Source organism: Oncorhynchus keta, chromosome 8, assembly GCF_023373465.1.
Source record: "Oncorhynchus keta strain PuntledgeMale-10-30-2019 chromosome 8, Oket_V2, whole genome shotgun sequence".
NCBI classification, from domain to species: domain Eukaryota; kingdom Metazoa; phylum Chordata; class Actinopteri; order Salmoniformes; family Salmonidae; genus Oncorhynchus; species Oncorhynchus keta.
In genome coordinates, this window is record NC_068428.1 from 4,971,199 (window position 1) to 4,987,426 (window position 16,228).

The following is a 16,228-nucleotide window of genomic DNA, read 5'->3' on the forward strand; positions in this document are numbered from 1 at the left end:
CAGTCCAGCCTCTCTCAGCCTATTGGGGACAGTCTGAGCACTGATGGAGGGGTTGTGCGTTCCTGGTGTAACTCCGCCATTTGCCATCCTGTACCTGTCCCGTAGGTGTGATGTTCGGATGTACCGATCCTGAGCAGATGTTGTTACACGTGGTCTGCCACTGCTAGGACGATCAGCTGTCCATCCTGTCTCCCTGTAGTGCTGTCTTAGACGTCTCACAGTACAGTACGGACATTGCAATTTATTGCCCTGGTCACATCTGCAGTCCTCATGCCTCCTTGCAGCATGCCTAAGGCACGTTCACGCAGATAAGCAGGGACCCCGATAATCTTTCTTTTGGTGTTTTTCAGAGTCAGTAGAAAGGCCTCTTAAGTGTCCTAAGTTTTCATAACTGTGAGCTTAAATTGCCTACTGTCTGTGAACTGTTAGTGGCTTAACGACCGTTCCACAGGTGCATGGTCATTAATTGTTTATGGTTCATTGAATAAGCATGGGAAACAGTTTTTAAACCCTTTACGATGAAGATCTGTGAAGTTATTTGGATTTTTACAAATTATCTTTGAAAGACAGGGTCCTGAACAAGGGACGTTTCTTTTTTTGCTGAGTTTATATACTGTACTCTATACCATCTACTGCGTCTTTCCTATGCTTCATGGCCATCGCTCATCCATATATTTATATGTACATATTCTTATTCATTCCTTTATACACACAAGTGTAAGGTAGTTGTGATTTTTCTTTTAGATATTACTGCACATGTATGCGACCAATAAAATGTGATTTGATAAATTGTCATAACATGCTATGGAGAGCAGTGGGAGCCTCACCAGTGTCTCCGCGGTCCAGCAGCACCAGAGAGCCGGCAGTGCCCTCCAGCAGGCCACTCAGACACTCCAGGGTCTCTGCTGCAGCCAGGTTCATCTCATCCAGCAGGATCCACTCTCCTTTCTTCACCGCCTGGGCCAGAGTCCCCTGTGGAAAGATAGACACACACACACACACACACAGAGTTTAGCATCATAATAACAGGTTGGTGAGCAACAGGGATGTGTAGCGTGTGTGTGTGTGTGTATAAGAAAGGAGAGGCTTTAGGTAAGCCATTACCTCCACAAAGGCAAAGACCAGTGTGGTCTCACAGGCTCTGATCTGCTGCTGGGTTTGAGCCAGCCTCACGGCCAGGGCTTCCCACTGGTCCTGCAGTAAGGCAGCTGGAGGAGACACAACAAAACCACACACTGAGAATAGCCTGAGGCAACACTCACATCGCTGTCACAGTGAGAGTAAGGCTAAGCTATTCAAGATGACAGGGGTTTAAGGTACTTCTGTCGTTGTTCCCCAAATGGCTCCCTATTCTCGAAATAGTGCACTCCTTTCGACCAGATCCTCAAAGGAATAGGGTGCCACTTAGGACAACATCTAAAGTGTCTGACGGTACCATTGTTCTTCTCCTGCAGCTCCGACTTGCCGAGGGCCGACTTGCAGACGTGGTCCATGAGCTTGAGCAGGTCCGGCCAGCGCTTGCCCCTGAAGCAGGTCTGCACGTGGCCCAGGAAGGTCAGGTTCTGCTTGCGGGAGTACGTCTGGGAGAACACATCCTCGAAGGCCTCACGCAGGGGCAGCAGGATCAGCTTGTGGTCCACTGGTTTATAACTGCAGATCGGGGAAGAGAATATGCGTACTCAGTACCAACACAGGCATTTTCCCAGTCTGAATATGCTGGCATAGGTGAAACGGTCATATAAGAAAAGGACTTGCTAGGTCTTCTATTGTAATTCACTTACCCTCCTAGCAGGTCAGCTGTGTCGCTCTGCTGGTTCATATTCACCACCCGTAACCTGTGTCCTGGAGAGAGGAGAGGGAGCGAGGACAGGAGGCGAACAGAGGTGGTGGTTAGTGGGTTTCCGTATTGTACCTTCTTGTATGTGAGAGGAGCTTCCTGGCAGTGTTGTGTGTCTCACCAGTGAGTCCAGCCAGGTACTGCACAGTGGACGTCTTGCCCGTGCCCGTCTCACCAACCAGGAGGATGGGTTCCCCCTTGGTAACGCACACAGCTAGCTGTTCCAAAAGCACCGCAGAGGGTCGCGTGGCAGCAAATGTCTGTTTCTCACTGAAAACATGGAGGCAAAAACAAATGGGCATTTGCTTTTTTCCGGGTTTTTAGAGCCGGGTACAATAGATCTGATAGGTTTGGAAAGGAAGAATCCACGTGTTTTTAGTCGATTGCGGAGGCTTGGAATATTTGCTGGTTTATCATAGTGTGTCGTTATCGGAGTCGGCGCAGCCATCTGGTTTCGAGTCGGTGCGCGATGCTGGTTTCTCCACGCAGCGCGCCGACAGAAACAAACATCTTTCTGGTAAGAAGAGGGGCGGGGGCGTATGCTTTATGGTTAACGAGACGTGGTGTGGTCACAACAACATACAGGAACTCAAGTCCTTCTGTTCACCTGATTTAGAATTCCTCACAATCAAATGTACTCTTTATTATTTATCTACCAAGGGAATTCTCTTCGATTATAATCACAGCCGTATATATTCCCCCCCAAGCAGGCACATCGATGGCTCTGAACGAACTTTATTTGACTCTTTGCAAACTGGAATCCACATATCCTGAGGCTGCATTCATTGTAGCTGGGGATTTTAACAAGGCTAATCTGAAAACAAGACTCCCTAAATTGTATCAGCATATCGATTGCGCAACCAGGGCTGGTAAAACCTTGGATCATTGCTATTCTAACTTCAGCAATGCATATAAGGCCCTGCCCCGCCCTCCTTTCGGAAAAGCTGACCACGACTCCATTTTGTTGCTCCCTGCCTACAGACAAAAGCTAAAACAAGAAGCTCCCACGCTGAGGTCTGTTCAAAGCTGGTCCGACCAATCTGATTCCACTCTCCAAGACTGCTTCCATCACGTGGACTGGGATATGTTTCGTATTGCGTCAAACAACATTGACGAATACGCTGATTCGGTGAGTGAGTTCATTAGAACGTGCGTTGAAGATGTCATTCCCATAGCAACGATTAAAACATTCCCAAACCAGAAACCGTGGATTGATGGCAGCATTCGCGTGAAACTGAAAGCGCGAACCACTGCTTTTAATCAGGGCAAGGTGACCGGAAACATGACCGAATACAAACAGTGTAGCTATTCCCTCCGCAAGGCAAAGAATCGCAATTCAACGGCTCAGACACAAGAGGTATGTGGCAGGGTCTACAGTCAATCACGGATTACAAAAAGAAAACCGGCAGACTAAATAACTTTTTTGCCCGCTTTGAGGACAATACAGTGCCACTGACACGGTCCGCAACCAAAACATGCGGACTCTCCTTCACTGCAGCCGAGGTGAGTAAAACATTTAAACGTGTTAACCCTCACAAGGCTGCAGGCCCAGACGGCATCCCCAGCCGTGCCCTCAGAGCATGCGCAGACCAGCTGGCTGGTGTGTTTACTGACATATTCAATCAATCCCTATCCCAGTCTGCTGTTCCCACATGCTTCAAGATGGCCACCATTGTCCCTGTTCCCAAGAAAGCTAAGGTAACTGAGCTAAACGACTACCGCCCCGCAGCACTCACCTCCGTCATCATGAAGTGCTTTGAGAGACTAGTCAAGGACCATATCACCTCCACCCTACCTGACACCCTAGACCCACTCCAATTTGCTTACCGCCCAAATAGGTCCACAGACGATGCAATACCTATGTGAGAATGCTGTTCATCGACTACAGCTCAGCATTTAACACCATAGTACCCTCCAAACTCGTCATCAAGCTCGAGACCCTGGGTCTCGACCCCGCCCTGTGCAACTGGGTACTGGACTTCCTGACGGGCCGCCCCCAGGTGGTGAGGGTAGGTAACAACATCTCCACCCCGCTGATCCTCAACACTGGGGCCCCACAAGGGTGCGTTCTGAGCACTCTCCTGTACTCCCTGTTCACCCACGACTGCGTGGCCACGCACGCCTCAAACTCAATCATCATGTTTGCGGACGACACAACAGTGGTAGGCTTGATTACCAACAACGACGAGACGGCCTACAGGGAGGAGGTGAGGGCCCTCGGAGTGTGGTGTCAGGAAAATAACCTCACACTCAACGTCAACAAAACTAAGGAGATGATTGTGGACTTCAGGAAACAGCAGAGGGAACACCCCCCTATCCACATCGATGGAACAGTAGTAGAGAGGGTAGTAAGTTTTAAGTTCCTCGGCGTACATATCACAGACAAACTGAATTGGTCCACCCACACAGACAGCATCGTGAAGAAGCCTCAGGAGGCTGAAGAAATTTGGCTTGTCACCAAAAGCACTCACAAACTTTTACAGATGCACAATCGAGAGCATCCTGTCAGGCTGTATCACCGCCTGGTACGTCAACTGCTCCGCCCACAACCGTAAGGCTCTCCAGAGGGTAGTGAGGTCTGCACAACGCATCACCGGGGGCAAACTACCTGCCCTCCAGGACACCTACACCACCTGATGTCACAGGAAGGCCATAAAGATCATCAAGGACAACAACCACCCGAGTCACTGCCTGTTCACCCCGCTATCGTCCAGAAGGCGAGGTCAGTACAGGTGCATCAAAGCTGGGACCGAGAGACTGAAAAACACCTTCTATCTAAAGGCCATCAGACTGTTAAACAGCCACCACTAACATTGATGGCTGCTGCCAACACACTGACTCAACTCCAGCCACTTTAATAATGGGAATTGATGGGAATTGATGTAAAATATATCACTAGCCACTTTAAACAATGCTACTTAATATAATGTTTACACACCCTACATTATTTATCTCATATGTATACGTATATACTGTACTCTATATCATCTACTGCATCTTTATGTAATACATGTTTCACTAGCCACTTTAAACTATGCCACTTTGTTTACATACTCATCTCATATGGTCCTTCTGTAGCTCAGTTGGTAGAGCATGGCGCTTGTAACGCCAGGGTAGTGGGTTCGATTCCCGGGACCACCCATACGTAGAATGTATGCACACATGACTGTAAGTCGCTTTGGATAAAAGCGTCTGCTAAATGGCATATATTATTATATTATTATTATATACTGTGCTCGATACCATCTACTGCATCTTGCCTATGCTGTTCTGTACCATCACTCACTCATATATCTTTATGTACATATTCTTTATCCCTTTACACTTATGTGTATAAGGTAGTAGTTTTGGAATTGTTAGCTAGATTACTCGTTGGTTATTACTGCATTGTCGGAACTAGAAGCACAAGCATTTCGCTACACTCGCATTAACATCTGCTAACCATGTGTATGTGACGAATAAAATTTGATTTGAAGATGTCGGACCTTAATTTGACCCCTTTCGCTGCAGGAGGAAAGTAAATCCTTCGGCGGGAGGGTTTGAATATCTGAAGAAATATTTAGAAATTTGGTTACTACCTGATTCCATGTGTTATTTCATAGTTTTGGTGTCTTCACTATTACTCTACAATGTAGAAAATAGTACAAACAAAGAAAAACCAAACTTGTGTCCAATCTTTTGACTGGCACTGTATGTTGAAGGCAAGCAACAGGCATAATAAATTAACGGTTTCCTCAGTGCATGTGTGGTCCAGTGGTTACAGACACTGACCCTGGCACACATATGCCAAAAGTCGGTGTAGGTTCAAATCCGGCCCACTGACCTTTGACTCGTGGATGAAGGTCTATTTTTGACGCATTCATTCCGCGTAGTTACAGGGTTAAAACAAAAACAACTCAGAAAAGGTTCACATTTTAGGCATTCATCCCAAGTGGTTAAGGTTGGATCTATGGTTTGGGGAACGCTTAAAACAAAATCATTTTTTAAAACGACCCGCCTATGTTCAATCAGTATTCTTGTGCCTGCTGTAGCATTGTGGTCTAAGTAGAGCGCTCCGAATGCGAGCCAAATGAGTTCGCGCCCAGCGCTGGGCGATATAGTGTAGCTTACATTAGGCCTGTAAGCAAATAGCATTCATTTAAGAAGTAAAACAAATATTCTAATAATTTACACAATGAAAAATGCTTCAGCTCTACAAAATCGTCTTTGGATCGATTCAAATGCATAAACATCGTGGCAGCGTTAAGAAAAATTAATACAGGCTTTCACACAATACAGGCCTTCAATCCACGCCTAAGACCAAAACTATATTGACATCCTATATGAGCATCCACACTGGGAGGGAATGTTATCGTTCTACAGTAGCACTATCAATCTATCAATCAACTGATGGCCCAAATCAGCTCATCAACTAGCCTATTATCGGATTGTTGTTGTTTTTTTACACCATTCAATATGTGACAATGGACAGGCTAACGCAGGGCTCTCCAATCATGTTCCTGGAGAGCTTACCGTCCTGTTGGTTTTCGCTCCAACTGAATGAGGTTAGTTACAACTGGGGATGGATTGAAAACCAACAGGAGGATAGCTCTCCAGGAACGAGGTTGGATTGAAAACCAACAGGAGGTTAGCTCTCCAGGAACGAGGTTGGATTGAAAACCAACAGGAGGTTAGCTCTCCAGGAACGAGGTTGGATTGAAAACCAACAGGAGGTTAGCTCTCCAGGAACGGGGTTGGATTTAAAACCAACAGGAGGTTAGCTCTCCAGGAACGGGGTTGGATTGAAACCCAACAGGAGGTTAGCTCTCCAGGAACGGGGTTGGATTGAAAACCAACAGGAGGTTAGCTCTCCAGGAACGAGGTTGGATTGAAAACCAACAGGAGGTTATAGCTCTCCAGGAACGGGGTTGGATTTAAAACCAACAGGAGCTTAGCTCTCCAGGAACGGGGTTGGATTGAAAACCAACAGGAGCTTAGCTCTCCAGGAACGGGGTTGGATTGAAAACCAACAGGAGCTTAGCTCTCCAGGAACGGGGTTGGATTGAAAACCAACAGGAGCTTAGCTCTCCAGGAACGGGGTTGGATTGAAAACCAACAGGAGCTTAGCTCTCCAGGAACGGGGTTGGATTGAAAACCAACAGGAGCTTAGCTCTCCAGGAACGGGGTTGGATTGAAAACCAACAGGAGCTTAGCTCTCCAGGAACGGGGTTGGATTGAAAACCAACAGGAGCTTAGCTCTCCAGGAACGGGGTTGGATTGAAAACCAACAGGAGCTTGGCTCTCCAGGAACGGGGTTGGATTGAAAACCAACAGGAGCGTAGCTCTCCAGGAACAGGGTTGGATTGAAAACCAACAGGAGCTTGGCTCTCCAGGAACGGGGTTGGATTGAAAACCAACAGGAGCGTAGCTCTCCAGGAACAGGGTTGGATTGAAAACCAACAGGAGCTTGGCTCTCCAGGAACGGGGTTGGATTGAAAACCAACAGGAGCGTAGCTCTCCAGGAACAGGGTTGGATTGAAAACCAACAGGAGCTTGGCTCTCCAGGAACGGGGTTGGATTGAAAACCAACAGGAGCGTAGCTCTCCAGGAACGGGGTTGGATTGAAAACCAACAGGAGCTTAGCTCTCCAGGAACGGGGTTGGATTGAAAACCAACAGGAGGTTAGCTCTCCAGGAACGGGGTTGGATTGAAAACCAACAGGAGGTTAGCTCTCCAGGAACGGGGTTGGATTGAAAACCAACAGGAGGTTAGCTCTCCAGGAACGGGGTTGGATTGAAAACCAACAGGAGCGTAGCTCTCCAGGAACGGGGTTGGACTGAAAACCAACAGGAGGTTAGCTCTCCAGGAACGGGGTTGGATTGAAAACCAACAGGAGGTTAGCTCTCCAGGAACGGGGTTGAATTGAAACCCAACAGGAGGTTAGCTCTCCAGGAACGGGGTTGGATTGAAAACCAACAGGAGGTTAGCTCTCCAGGAACGGGGTTGGATTGAAAACCAACAGGAGGTTAGCTCTCCAGGAACGGGGTTGGATTGAAAACCAACAGGAGGTTAGCTCTCCAGGAACGGGGTTGGATTGAAACCCAACAGGAGGTTAGCTCTCCAGGAACGGGGTTGGATTGAAACCCAACAGGAGGTTAGCTCTCCAGGAACGGGGTTGGATTGAAAACCAACAGGAGGTTAGCTCTCCAGGAACGGGGTTGGATTGAAAACCAACAGGAGCGTAGCTCTCCAGGAACGGGGTTGGATTGAAAACCAACAGGAGCTTAACTCTCCAGGAACGGGGTTGGATTGAAAACCAACAGGAGCTTAGCTCTCCAGGAACGGGGTTGGATTGAAAACCAACAGGAGGTTAGCTCTCCAGGAACGGGGTTGGATTGAAAACCAACAGGAGGTTAGCTCTCCAGGAACGGGGTTGGATTGAAAACCAACAGGAGCTTAGCTCTCCAGGAACGGGGTTGGATTGAAACCCAACAGGAGGTTAGCTCTCCAGGAACGGGGTTGGATTGAAAACCAACAGGAGGTTAGCTCTCCAGGAACGGGGTTGGATTGAAAACCAACAGGAGGTTAGCTCTCCAGGAACGGGGTTGGATTGAAAACCAACAGGAGGTTAGCTCTCCAGGAACGGGGTTGAATTGAAACCCAACAGGAGGTTAGCTCTCCAGGAACGGGGTTGGATTGAAAACCAACAGGAGGTTAGCTCTCCAGGAACGGGGTTGGATTGAAAACCAACAGGAGGTTAGCTCTCCAGGAACGGGGTTGGATTGAAAACCAACAGGAGGTTAGCTCTCCAGGAACGGGGTTGGATTGAAACCCAACAGGAGGTTAGCTCTCCAGGAACGGGGTTGGATTGAAACCCAACAGGAGGTTAGCTCTCCAGGAACGGGGTTGGATTGAAAACCAACAGGAGGTTAGCTCTCCAGGAACGGGGTTGAATTGAAACCCAACAGGAGGTTAGCTCTCCAGGAACGGGGTTGGATTGAAAACCAACAGGAGCTTAGCTCTCCAGGAACGGGGTTGGATTGAAAACCAACAGGAGCTTAGCTCTCCAGGAACGGGGTTGGATTAAAAACCAACAGGAGCTTAGCTCTCCAGGAACGGGGTTGGATTGAAAACCAACAGGAGCTTAGCTCTCCAGGAACGGGGTTGGATTGAAAACCAACAGGAGGTTAGCTCTCCAGGAACGGGGTTGGATTGAAAACCAACAGGAGGTTAGCTCTCCAGGAACGGGGTTGGATTGAAAACCAACAGGAGGTTAGCTCTCCAGGAATGGGGTTGGATTGAAAACCAACAGGAGGTTAGCTCTCCAGGAATGGGGTTGGATTGAAAACCAACAGGAGGTTAGCTCTCCAGGAATGGGGTTGGAGTGCCCCGGGCTGACGGGTAGCCTACAGAATGTAACCTATTAGAATATAATCAAATAACAAGGGATCAATTGCAACCATCGCCAGCTTATTAAAACATCAATACGCGCTAGGTTTTCTACTGTGTCAATTTAACCCGACACTGAGTGAATGGAAACTAATGTTGGTGTTGCCTATTGTTATTATTTTATTTGTGTCCTATTTATGTTATCCAAAAGTGTCTGGCGTGGTAATTTCTTAGCCGGATCGGGGGGTAAAATATCCCTGGACTGTCCATATTTGAAAGGTGTAAATAAATCAAGTAAAATCAGGGGAATTGAGCTATTTGTGCCAGAAGGGTGTGGGTCGGAATCAGAGCCACACTGACACCTTTCCCGGGACTCAATAGGTTCACTTGAATTCCCTGATGCAGCAGGAAAATTCTCGGCAACAAAAGCGGGATCAAGTTAAGATCCGACATCTGTAGGGATCGATTAAAAGTTTATTCCATCAACCAGCGGGGAGTCTACTTGGCTGTTTCCCCAGGTTGGGTAAGTGTTTGGCCTGGCAGTGACTAGATTGTGTAAAACAGAGAGATTACGTGCACATACTGGCAGCCTGACCCAGTGCGTTCCATTAACCCCAGCTGCCAGCCAAATAACTGACTACTAACCCTTGTGCGGCCGGCTACTTCACTGGCTTAAACAAATTGGGATGCATCAGATGCCCCCAAATGTTATTTTAGGTCACACAGTTTGCTGACTTACTTGCAGATGCGGACCACTTCGTTCTGCTTCCGTTCCAGGGTCACTCTGCCCACCAAGGCCTCCAACTCCGTCCCAGAGATGCCAGGCTTGTACATCTGGCAGAAATGTGCGGCCTGAGGGGCACACGGCCATCACGTCAACAGTCAACAACAAACAGTCACAATGTCTGAGTCCCAAATGGCCCACCTTGACGGGCCACTGCCCGACATTTCCAGTGGTGCTGCACTTACCTTCTCTTTGGAGATGTTGAGCTTGCTCCCGATGACCTCAGCCATGCGTAGCCTACTCTCTGGTCGGGATAGCATGGCCGTGAAGCAGTCTAGGGCCTTAAAGGGGGAAAGCCACAAAACAGTACAGTAAAGAAGAGCGGGGGATTCAAACTGTTAAATGTTTCTGAGACTGTTACAGCGACATTGATTTTTCCATTCAAAGATACGTTGCGCTATGCCAATGAATCTATCCATAGTCTATCCTAAACTAGCCTTTAGGACTAGCCTCAACCACCCTGATCAGCAGTACATTCTGGTTCACGAGGCTAACCCGAAACAGCTATGAAAAAGTGTGAAAGACATCGAGTGCTAGCGCAGCTGCAGGATTTTCTTTCCGAACCAAGACTGGGTTATAATCTAATCTAATAATAGTCTCTATAACTCCTCAGTTCCACACAGAGTTCTAAGTTACAGTTTGCCTGATGATCAGTGGTGAATAATGATCTCTGATTTAAGCCGGTTCAAGGCAGAAAGCTTCATTAGAAAAGTAAATATGGCAGGCGGGCGATAACATTGGAATGCCAGCCTGTGCGGTGACTCAAGGCTTACCTCCAGAAAGACATGTTGAGCGGTGGCAGACGAGGTGCTGTCAAAGTTACTGCTGATCCTATCACACCATTTCAGCAGGTCTCTGTAAAATATAGTGCAGAGGTGACATAAATATGACAATGATAGACAGAGGAGTTGGCTTAAGGACATTCAGATCTCGGAGCAGGCTAGATACAGGTCTAGGAGCAGGCTAGATACAGATCTAGGAGCAGGCTAGATACTGATCTAGGAGCAGGCTAGATACTGATCTAGGAGCAGGCTAGATACTGATCTAGGAGCAGGCTAGATACTGATCTAGGAGCAGGCTAGATACAGATCTAGGAGCAGGCTAGATACAGATCTAGGAGTAGGCTAGATAATGGTCTAGGAGTAGGCTAGATACAGGTCTAGGAGCAGGCTAGATACAGGTCTAGGAGCAGGCTAGATACAGGTCTAGGAGCAGGCTAGATACAGGTCTAGGAGCAGGCTAGATACAGGTCTAGGAGCAGGCTAGATACAGGTCTAGGAGCAGGCTAGAAACAGGTCTAGGAGCAGGCTAGATACAGATCTAGGAGCAGGCTAGATACTGATCTAGGAGCAGGCTAGATACTGATCTAGGAGCAGACTAGATACTGATCTAGGAGCAGACTAGATACTGATCTAGGAGCAGACTAGATACTGATCTATGAGCAAACTAGATACTGATCTATGAGCAGGCTAGATACTGATATAGGAGCAGGCTAGATACAGGTCTAGGAGCAGGCTAGATACAGGTCTAGGAGCAGGCTAGATACAGGTCTAGGAGCAGGCTAGATACAGGTCTAGGAGCAGGCTAGATACAGATCTAGGACCAGGCTAGATACAGATCTAGGACCAGGCTATATACAGATCTAGGACCAGGCTATATACAGATCTAGGACCAGGCTAAGTTTTGCAAATGAAAAAATACATTCAGTCTGTAAGTTAATTGCATTGATCCATGCAGCTAAACCATATACCACATCGAAGAGGGCCACAGAGGCCATACGGAAAAGCGTGCTGCCAACAACGAGGGATCTCCTACAAATGAGAGGGTCAGGCTTGAACTAGTTATCTAATGATAAGGGCTGTCCTGGTGTGACGTCTAGCATGAGTGAAACAAGCTCTATAGAAAGATGGGGCCAATCAATGGGCCATGGAGCACAGGCAGCAGCACCCAGTGGAAAGCTAATTAAAGTCCTCAGGGCTGGCTGTTCATCTCATCTCCCAATAGGCCGCAACAGAGCCAAATGTAAACCACACAACCTTCCTCTGCTCTGGGACACGTGGTGGGATGGATGGTGCTTGCTGGGTTTGACACTCTATATGATGGGAGGGACTGAATAGCTAGGGAATTATGGCAATGAGTTTATCACAAGTTCTTGAGCTAACAGCGGCATATAGACAGATGGACTGTGTCATCTTTCAAAGCAGGGGGAAAAAATTGTTGTAGACACCCTTGGTGGGAATTTGAGGGTTGGCATTGTTAGCGGTGATTGGTTAAATCCATTTCCACAAGACATTTTAATAAATGTAAGTAGCTACAAAGTATAAAATGAAGCTTAAAGGAAATTTAATTTCAGGTTTTCATGTGTATCTGAGTTAGCCGTTTAAGCGGGCAGAAATACAGCCAGTATGACACGTTTTGCATTATACGAAGGGAAGAAGCTCAGATAAACATTAAAACATGAAATGACCCTGGGTATCAATAGAACATCACTCAGAGACGCACCAAAACTATAAAAATAAAAAAAACATTAAAAATGGGTAAATCATTCCTTTAACAGTTTTTTCCCCCAGCTTCAACATGTATCAGGTCTCAAAATCTTAAGATTTAAAAATGTTAGCATGTTACTGGGCATTACCTCAGGGACAGTCCCCTCCCCTCAAGGGACGTGGTCTTGCCTTCCAGCCTATGATGGGACACCTCTGGGGGCTGCAGGCTGTCTGTGTGGCCCAGTGCCACCGGGTCAGGATCACTCTCTCCAGTCAGCTGGCAGTAAATATCCAGGAGGCGCTCCACAACAACCGTCAGGTTAGGGTACCTGTTCACCAGAACCTGCACAGACAAAGAATAACACTACCGGTAGCTTCAGGGACATCTTTTAGTATGGTAAGGTTAAACGGAATCAGTGTACTGAGCATTATGTGTACCGTAGTTCACCGTGCTACAGAAACTACGTTTGATACAAATGGTCAAAATATAAAACCACAGGAAATCGATGTGGACTCCGTTTCGATCAAGTCCTCAGTCGTCTCACCTTCTTCAGTTCCTCTCGTGCCATGTTTCCCATCTGCAGTTTAGTCCAGTACTTATCCAAGAGAGCTGCATGGGTGTTCTGTGGTCTGTACCAACCTCCGGCACTGTGGAACATCCTACAAACAAACACAAACATCAGTTAGTGTCTGTGTTTAAAAAGAGGATGACATTTATAGAGTCACATGTGGGGCCACATATAATCATATTCTTACCTTCTGGTAGCAAAGAATTGGAAGCCTGGGGCCACTTCGACGCAGTCCTCCCGTCCTGGGATCACCAGCTTTTTATTCTCCATCAAGGGAAGGAGTACAGATATCTGCAAGGGATACAAACTCATAGGATGACATACTAGAAAATACCTTGCAGGCTTGAACCCACTCCTACGGCAATAACCGCACAGGCCACTTCACGTAATTCCATGTGCGATTCAGGTGTGTAAATACCCACCACATCTAGAGGAGCATGGTCAATGTCCTCCAACAGGATCCAGTGTCCTTTAGAGACAGCCTGTGTCAGAGTGCCTGGCTGCCACACAAACTTCCCTGGGATATCAGTACAGCGATACATCCCGAGCAACATCTGCAAAAATAAAAAAAGACAGCAAAAGAGATTAGACAATTCCTATTTGCTACCGTTCAAAGAACGTTTAGAAAGCTCTCAGGAGGTTGAGGTCATACTCATGTCATTGGACTCTCCCTCTACATGGACTGATACTGGAAAAAGATTTCATAGGTTGCTCATATTATACCTTGCTGTCAGTTTGATCCCCAAGTTGAACTTTGAGAATCTCTGGTGTTTTGGTGTGGCCGGTCACGGCAGCCAAGAACTCCACCAGGGCAGTTTTACCACATCCAATGGGCCCTTCCAGAAGGACAGCCTTCTGGGATGCCACGGCCATGGCCAGTCTCCGCAGGTTGCGACAGGTCGAATCCACCAGCACCAGATCCTTTAGGTTACCCTAGATTTTGAAATATATTTCCATGAATCAAATCAACACTACCGATGTTGTTTGGACCATATATCAAATACACTTCTTCAAATAACAAAACTATAAAGAATTTGATGGAGATTCCCTATTAAGTTTGCCTTTTAGTCTAGGACTAGATTTAATCTGTGTCCAGAAAAATCACCCCTTAATTTCAACAGGAAGTCTTACCTGTTCTGTCTGTTTGGGGGCGATCCTAGGTAGCACCACCCCACAGACAGCCACCACAGTCTGGGACAGGTCTTCTGACCCCACCTGACCCCGGGTGAATTTGTTCCCCTTCTCCTGGTGCCACATCACAGTGCCCTGATTAGCCAGGACAAGGGCCTTCTCTACCTCAAACTGCTGAGTTTCCTCCAGTGACCTAGATGTTTATAAACCGATACAAGCAAAGGTTATACACTGAAAAGGTCATTCATGCATTTACAACAGATAGTAATAATAGAAACAGAAATTAACCTACTTTATCTTCATGTGCTGAATCTCGTCACTCGACAGCACCTTTCTCAAAAAAATGGTTTTCTGATTGTCAGTCATGTGCGACACCAGGGCCAGACACTGGGCAGTGTAACTACACAGGAAAGAACCCAGACAACCACTGTTAGCATCTTCAAGTTGACTTCATTTGAACAAACAGACAGTTGTAAAAGCATCAATCAAAGCATTCAGCCCGTTTCGGAGGTGCGAGGCGGCTTGATGTACAAGTACACCCCCTCCGGACAGGACGCTAGCCTGTCGCAAGGCCCGAGAGAGAATAAACTCGGTGAAAACGGTAGACAAGGTAGATACGCACCCTCGAACCATGATGTCGCTGGTGAGCAGTTGAGAAACACACGCACTCCAGTCCCAGAGGACTCTGAACTTGGCACAGTCGCTCTGGAGGAAGCGGAGGGTAGCACCCATTAGGTCCCGCAGCTTCATCCTCCTGGGGCCATACTGGACAGACGAGGACTCTTCACTGGTGAAGAAGAGCCTCTGGAACACTGGAGGGGCGTCGTTGAAGTACCTCGCAGCAAACCTGAGAAAGAAAAGAGGGGAGTGTAACAGCGTGGAAGTCGTGGTTGAAGTGGGCCGGTAGTACTGTACATTTTCTACTGCTTGAGTACAAGCCCCTCATACAGAATACCAGCACTAAAATACAAACTCTGGTACAGTAAAAAAATTAAGTGAGCATTGGCAGCTTTTTCATGCCACTTCAAGCACTTAAGACGAGAATAGAAAAGATAACTAGTGTTTATGAAATGTTCGTCACGTCGGAGATCAGAGGGTTCACTTACGCCTGTGCATCGGGACTGACGCCGAGGAGTTTGCTGAGCGCCACACACAGGCGCTCGTGGAGATCATGGTTGATTCTGCCGTCTGCTTTGATCCTCTGCGCGTTCCTCTCCAGCAGGTCCAGGATCAGCGGCCGGAGGTGGCGGGCGAGCAGCAATGTGTAGTCCTTCTCCAACAGCAGCTGAGACAAACATGCCAGGATGCTCTGTCTGTCCTGCTGGCTCCATATCTACAGACAAACAGAAAGACATGTCAGGTGAAAGTCAAGATTGAAATTGAATTCATTAGGACTTTACAGGCAACTGTAGACAAGCATTGGCTAAATCTATACCCTCCAATCTCAAGGGACATCCATCACTGTCATGTAAATAGCGTCCTGATAAAAGACAATTGTAATTGGGTTACATTTGCATTCATTAAGATGGTGTGTAGGCGTGGTGCAATTTCTTGGATGGTTAATAAGACGTTTAATCTATGCATATATAAGATGGTGGAATATGCAGATAGGATGCATCCCCTATCAATAAGTCATATAAAGAGACATATTACAGACACTATGGTTTTAACAAGTCAAGGAGAAATGTATCTTACCTGTTTAGTTAAATACTTGCTGAGTTCGTTGTGACTTTTGTCAATATGTCTGGATATGGTACCAAGTGATGACAGGCTCAATTCTAAATTTTCCATCGTACCATTTGTCGTTTAGGACATAGAGATCCACAGGGAAATGAACGATAATGGGTAAACACTGTAATAGGTTGTTATATTACTCGTTGACCAAATCGTGAGGTACATCACTTGTCTATCTAGGTTGTATCACAACACAGCAAGCACGTTCCCGTTACTGTTAAAATCCAGTCCACATGTGAGAAAATCAGAAACACTTCCGGTTCGGGCGATTGTCCAAATTATGTCGCTTAGATGACGCCAATGGAAGCGACAGGCATAC

General features: G+C 47.1%; 1 protein-coding gene across 2 annotated transcripts in view; it reads right to left on the reverse strand.

Moving 5' to 3' along the window:
• LOC118386725 (midasin-like) overlaps positions 1-16,161 on the reverse strand; it is a 54,403-nt gene extending 38,242 nt beyond the window's left edge. For both annotated transcript variants that reach the window (XM_035774480.2, XM_035774479.2), the window contains exons 1-18: positions 15,871-16,161; positions 15,282-15,508; positions 14,798-15,022; positions 14,468-14,575; positions 14,176-14,368; positions 13,768-13,977; positions 13,467-13,598; positions 13,232-13,335; positions 13,021-13,135; positions 12,625-12,818; positions 10,763-10,844; positions 10,175-10,270; positions 9,945-10,057; positions 1,959-2,107; positions 1,782-1,842; positions 1,436-1,650; positions 1,105-1,208; positions 828-972 (exon numbers count right to left, since the gene is read on the reverse strand). In XM_035774480.2, the coding sequence (XP_035630373.1) occupies positions 828-972; positions 1,105-1,208; positions 1,436-1,650; positions 1,782-1,842; positions 1,959-2,107; positions 9,945-10,057; positions 10,175-10,270; positions 10,763-10,844; positions 12,625-12,818; positions 13,021-13,135; positions 13,232-13,335; positions 13,467-13,598; positions 13,768-13,977; positions 14,176-14,368; positions 14,468-14,575; positions 14,798-15,022; positions 15,282-15,508; positions 15,871-15,966 (2,569 nt within the window). In that variant the 5' untranslated portion in view covers positions 15,967-16,161. The remainder of the gene's footprint in view (positions 1-827; positions 973-1,104; positions 1,209-1,435; positions 1,651-1,781; positions 1,843-1,958; positions 2,108-9,944; positions 10,058-10,174; positions 10,271-10,762; positions 10,845-12,624; positions 12,819-13,020; positions 13,136-13,231; positions 13,336-13,466; positions 13,599-13,767; positions 13,978-14,175; positions 14,369-14,467; positions 14,576-14,797; positions 15,023-15,281; positions 15,509-15,870) is intronic.
• Positions 16,162-16,228: the final 67 nt, after the last annotated feature.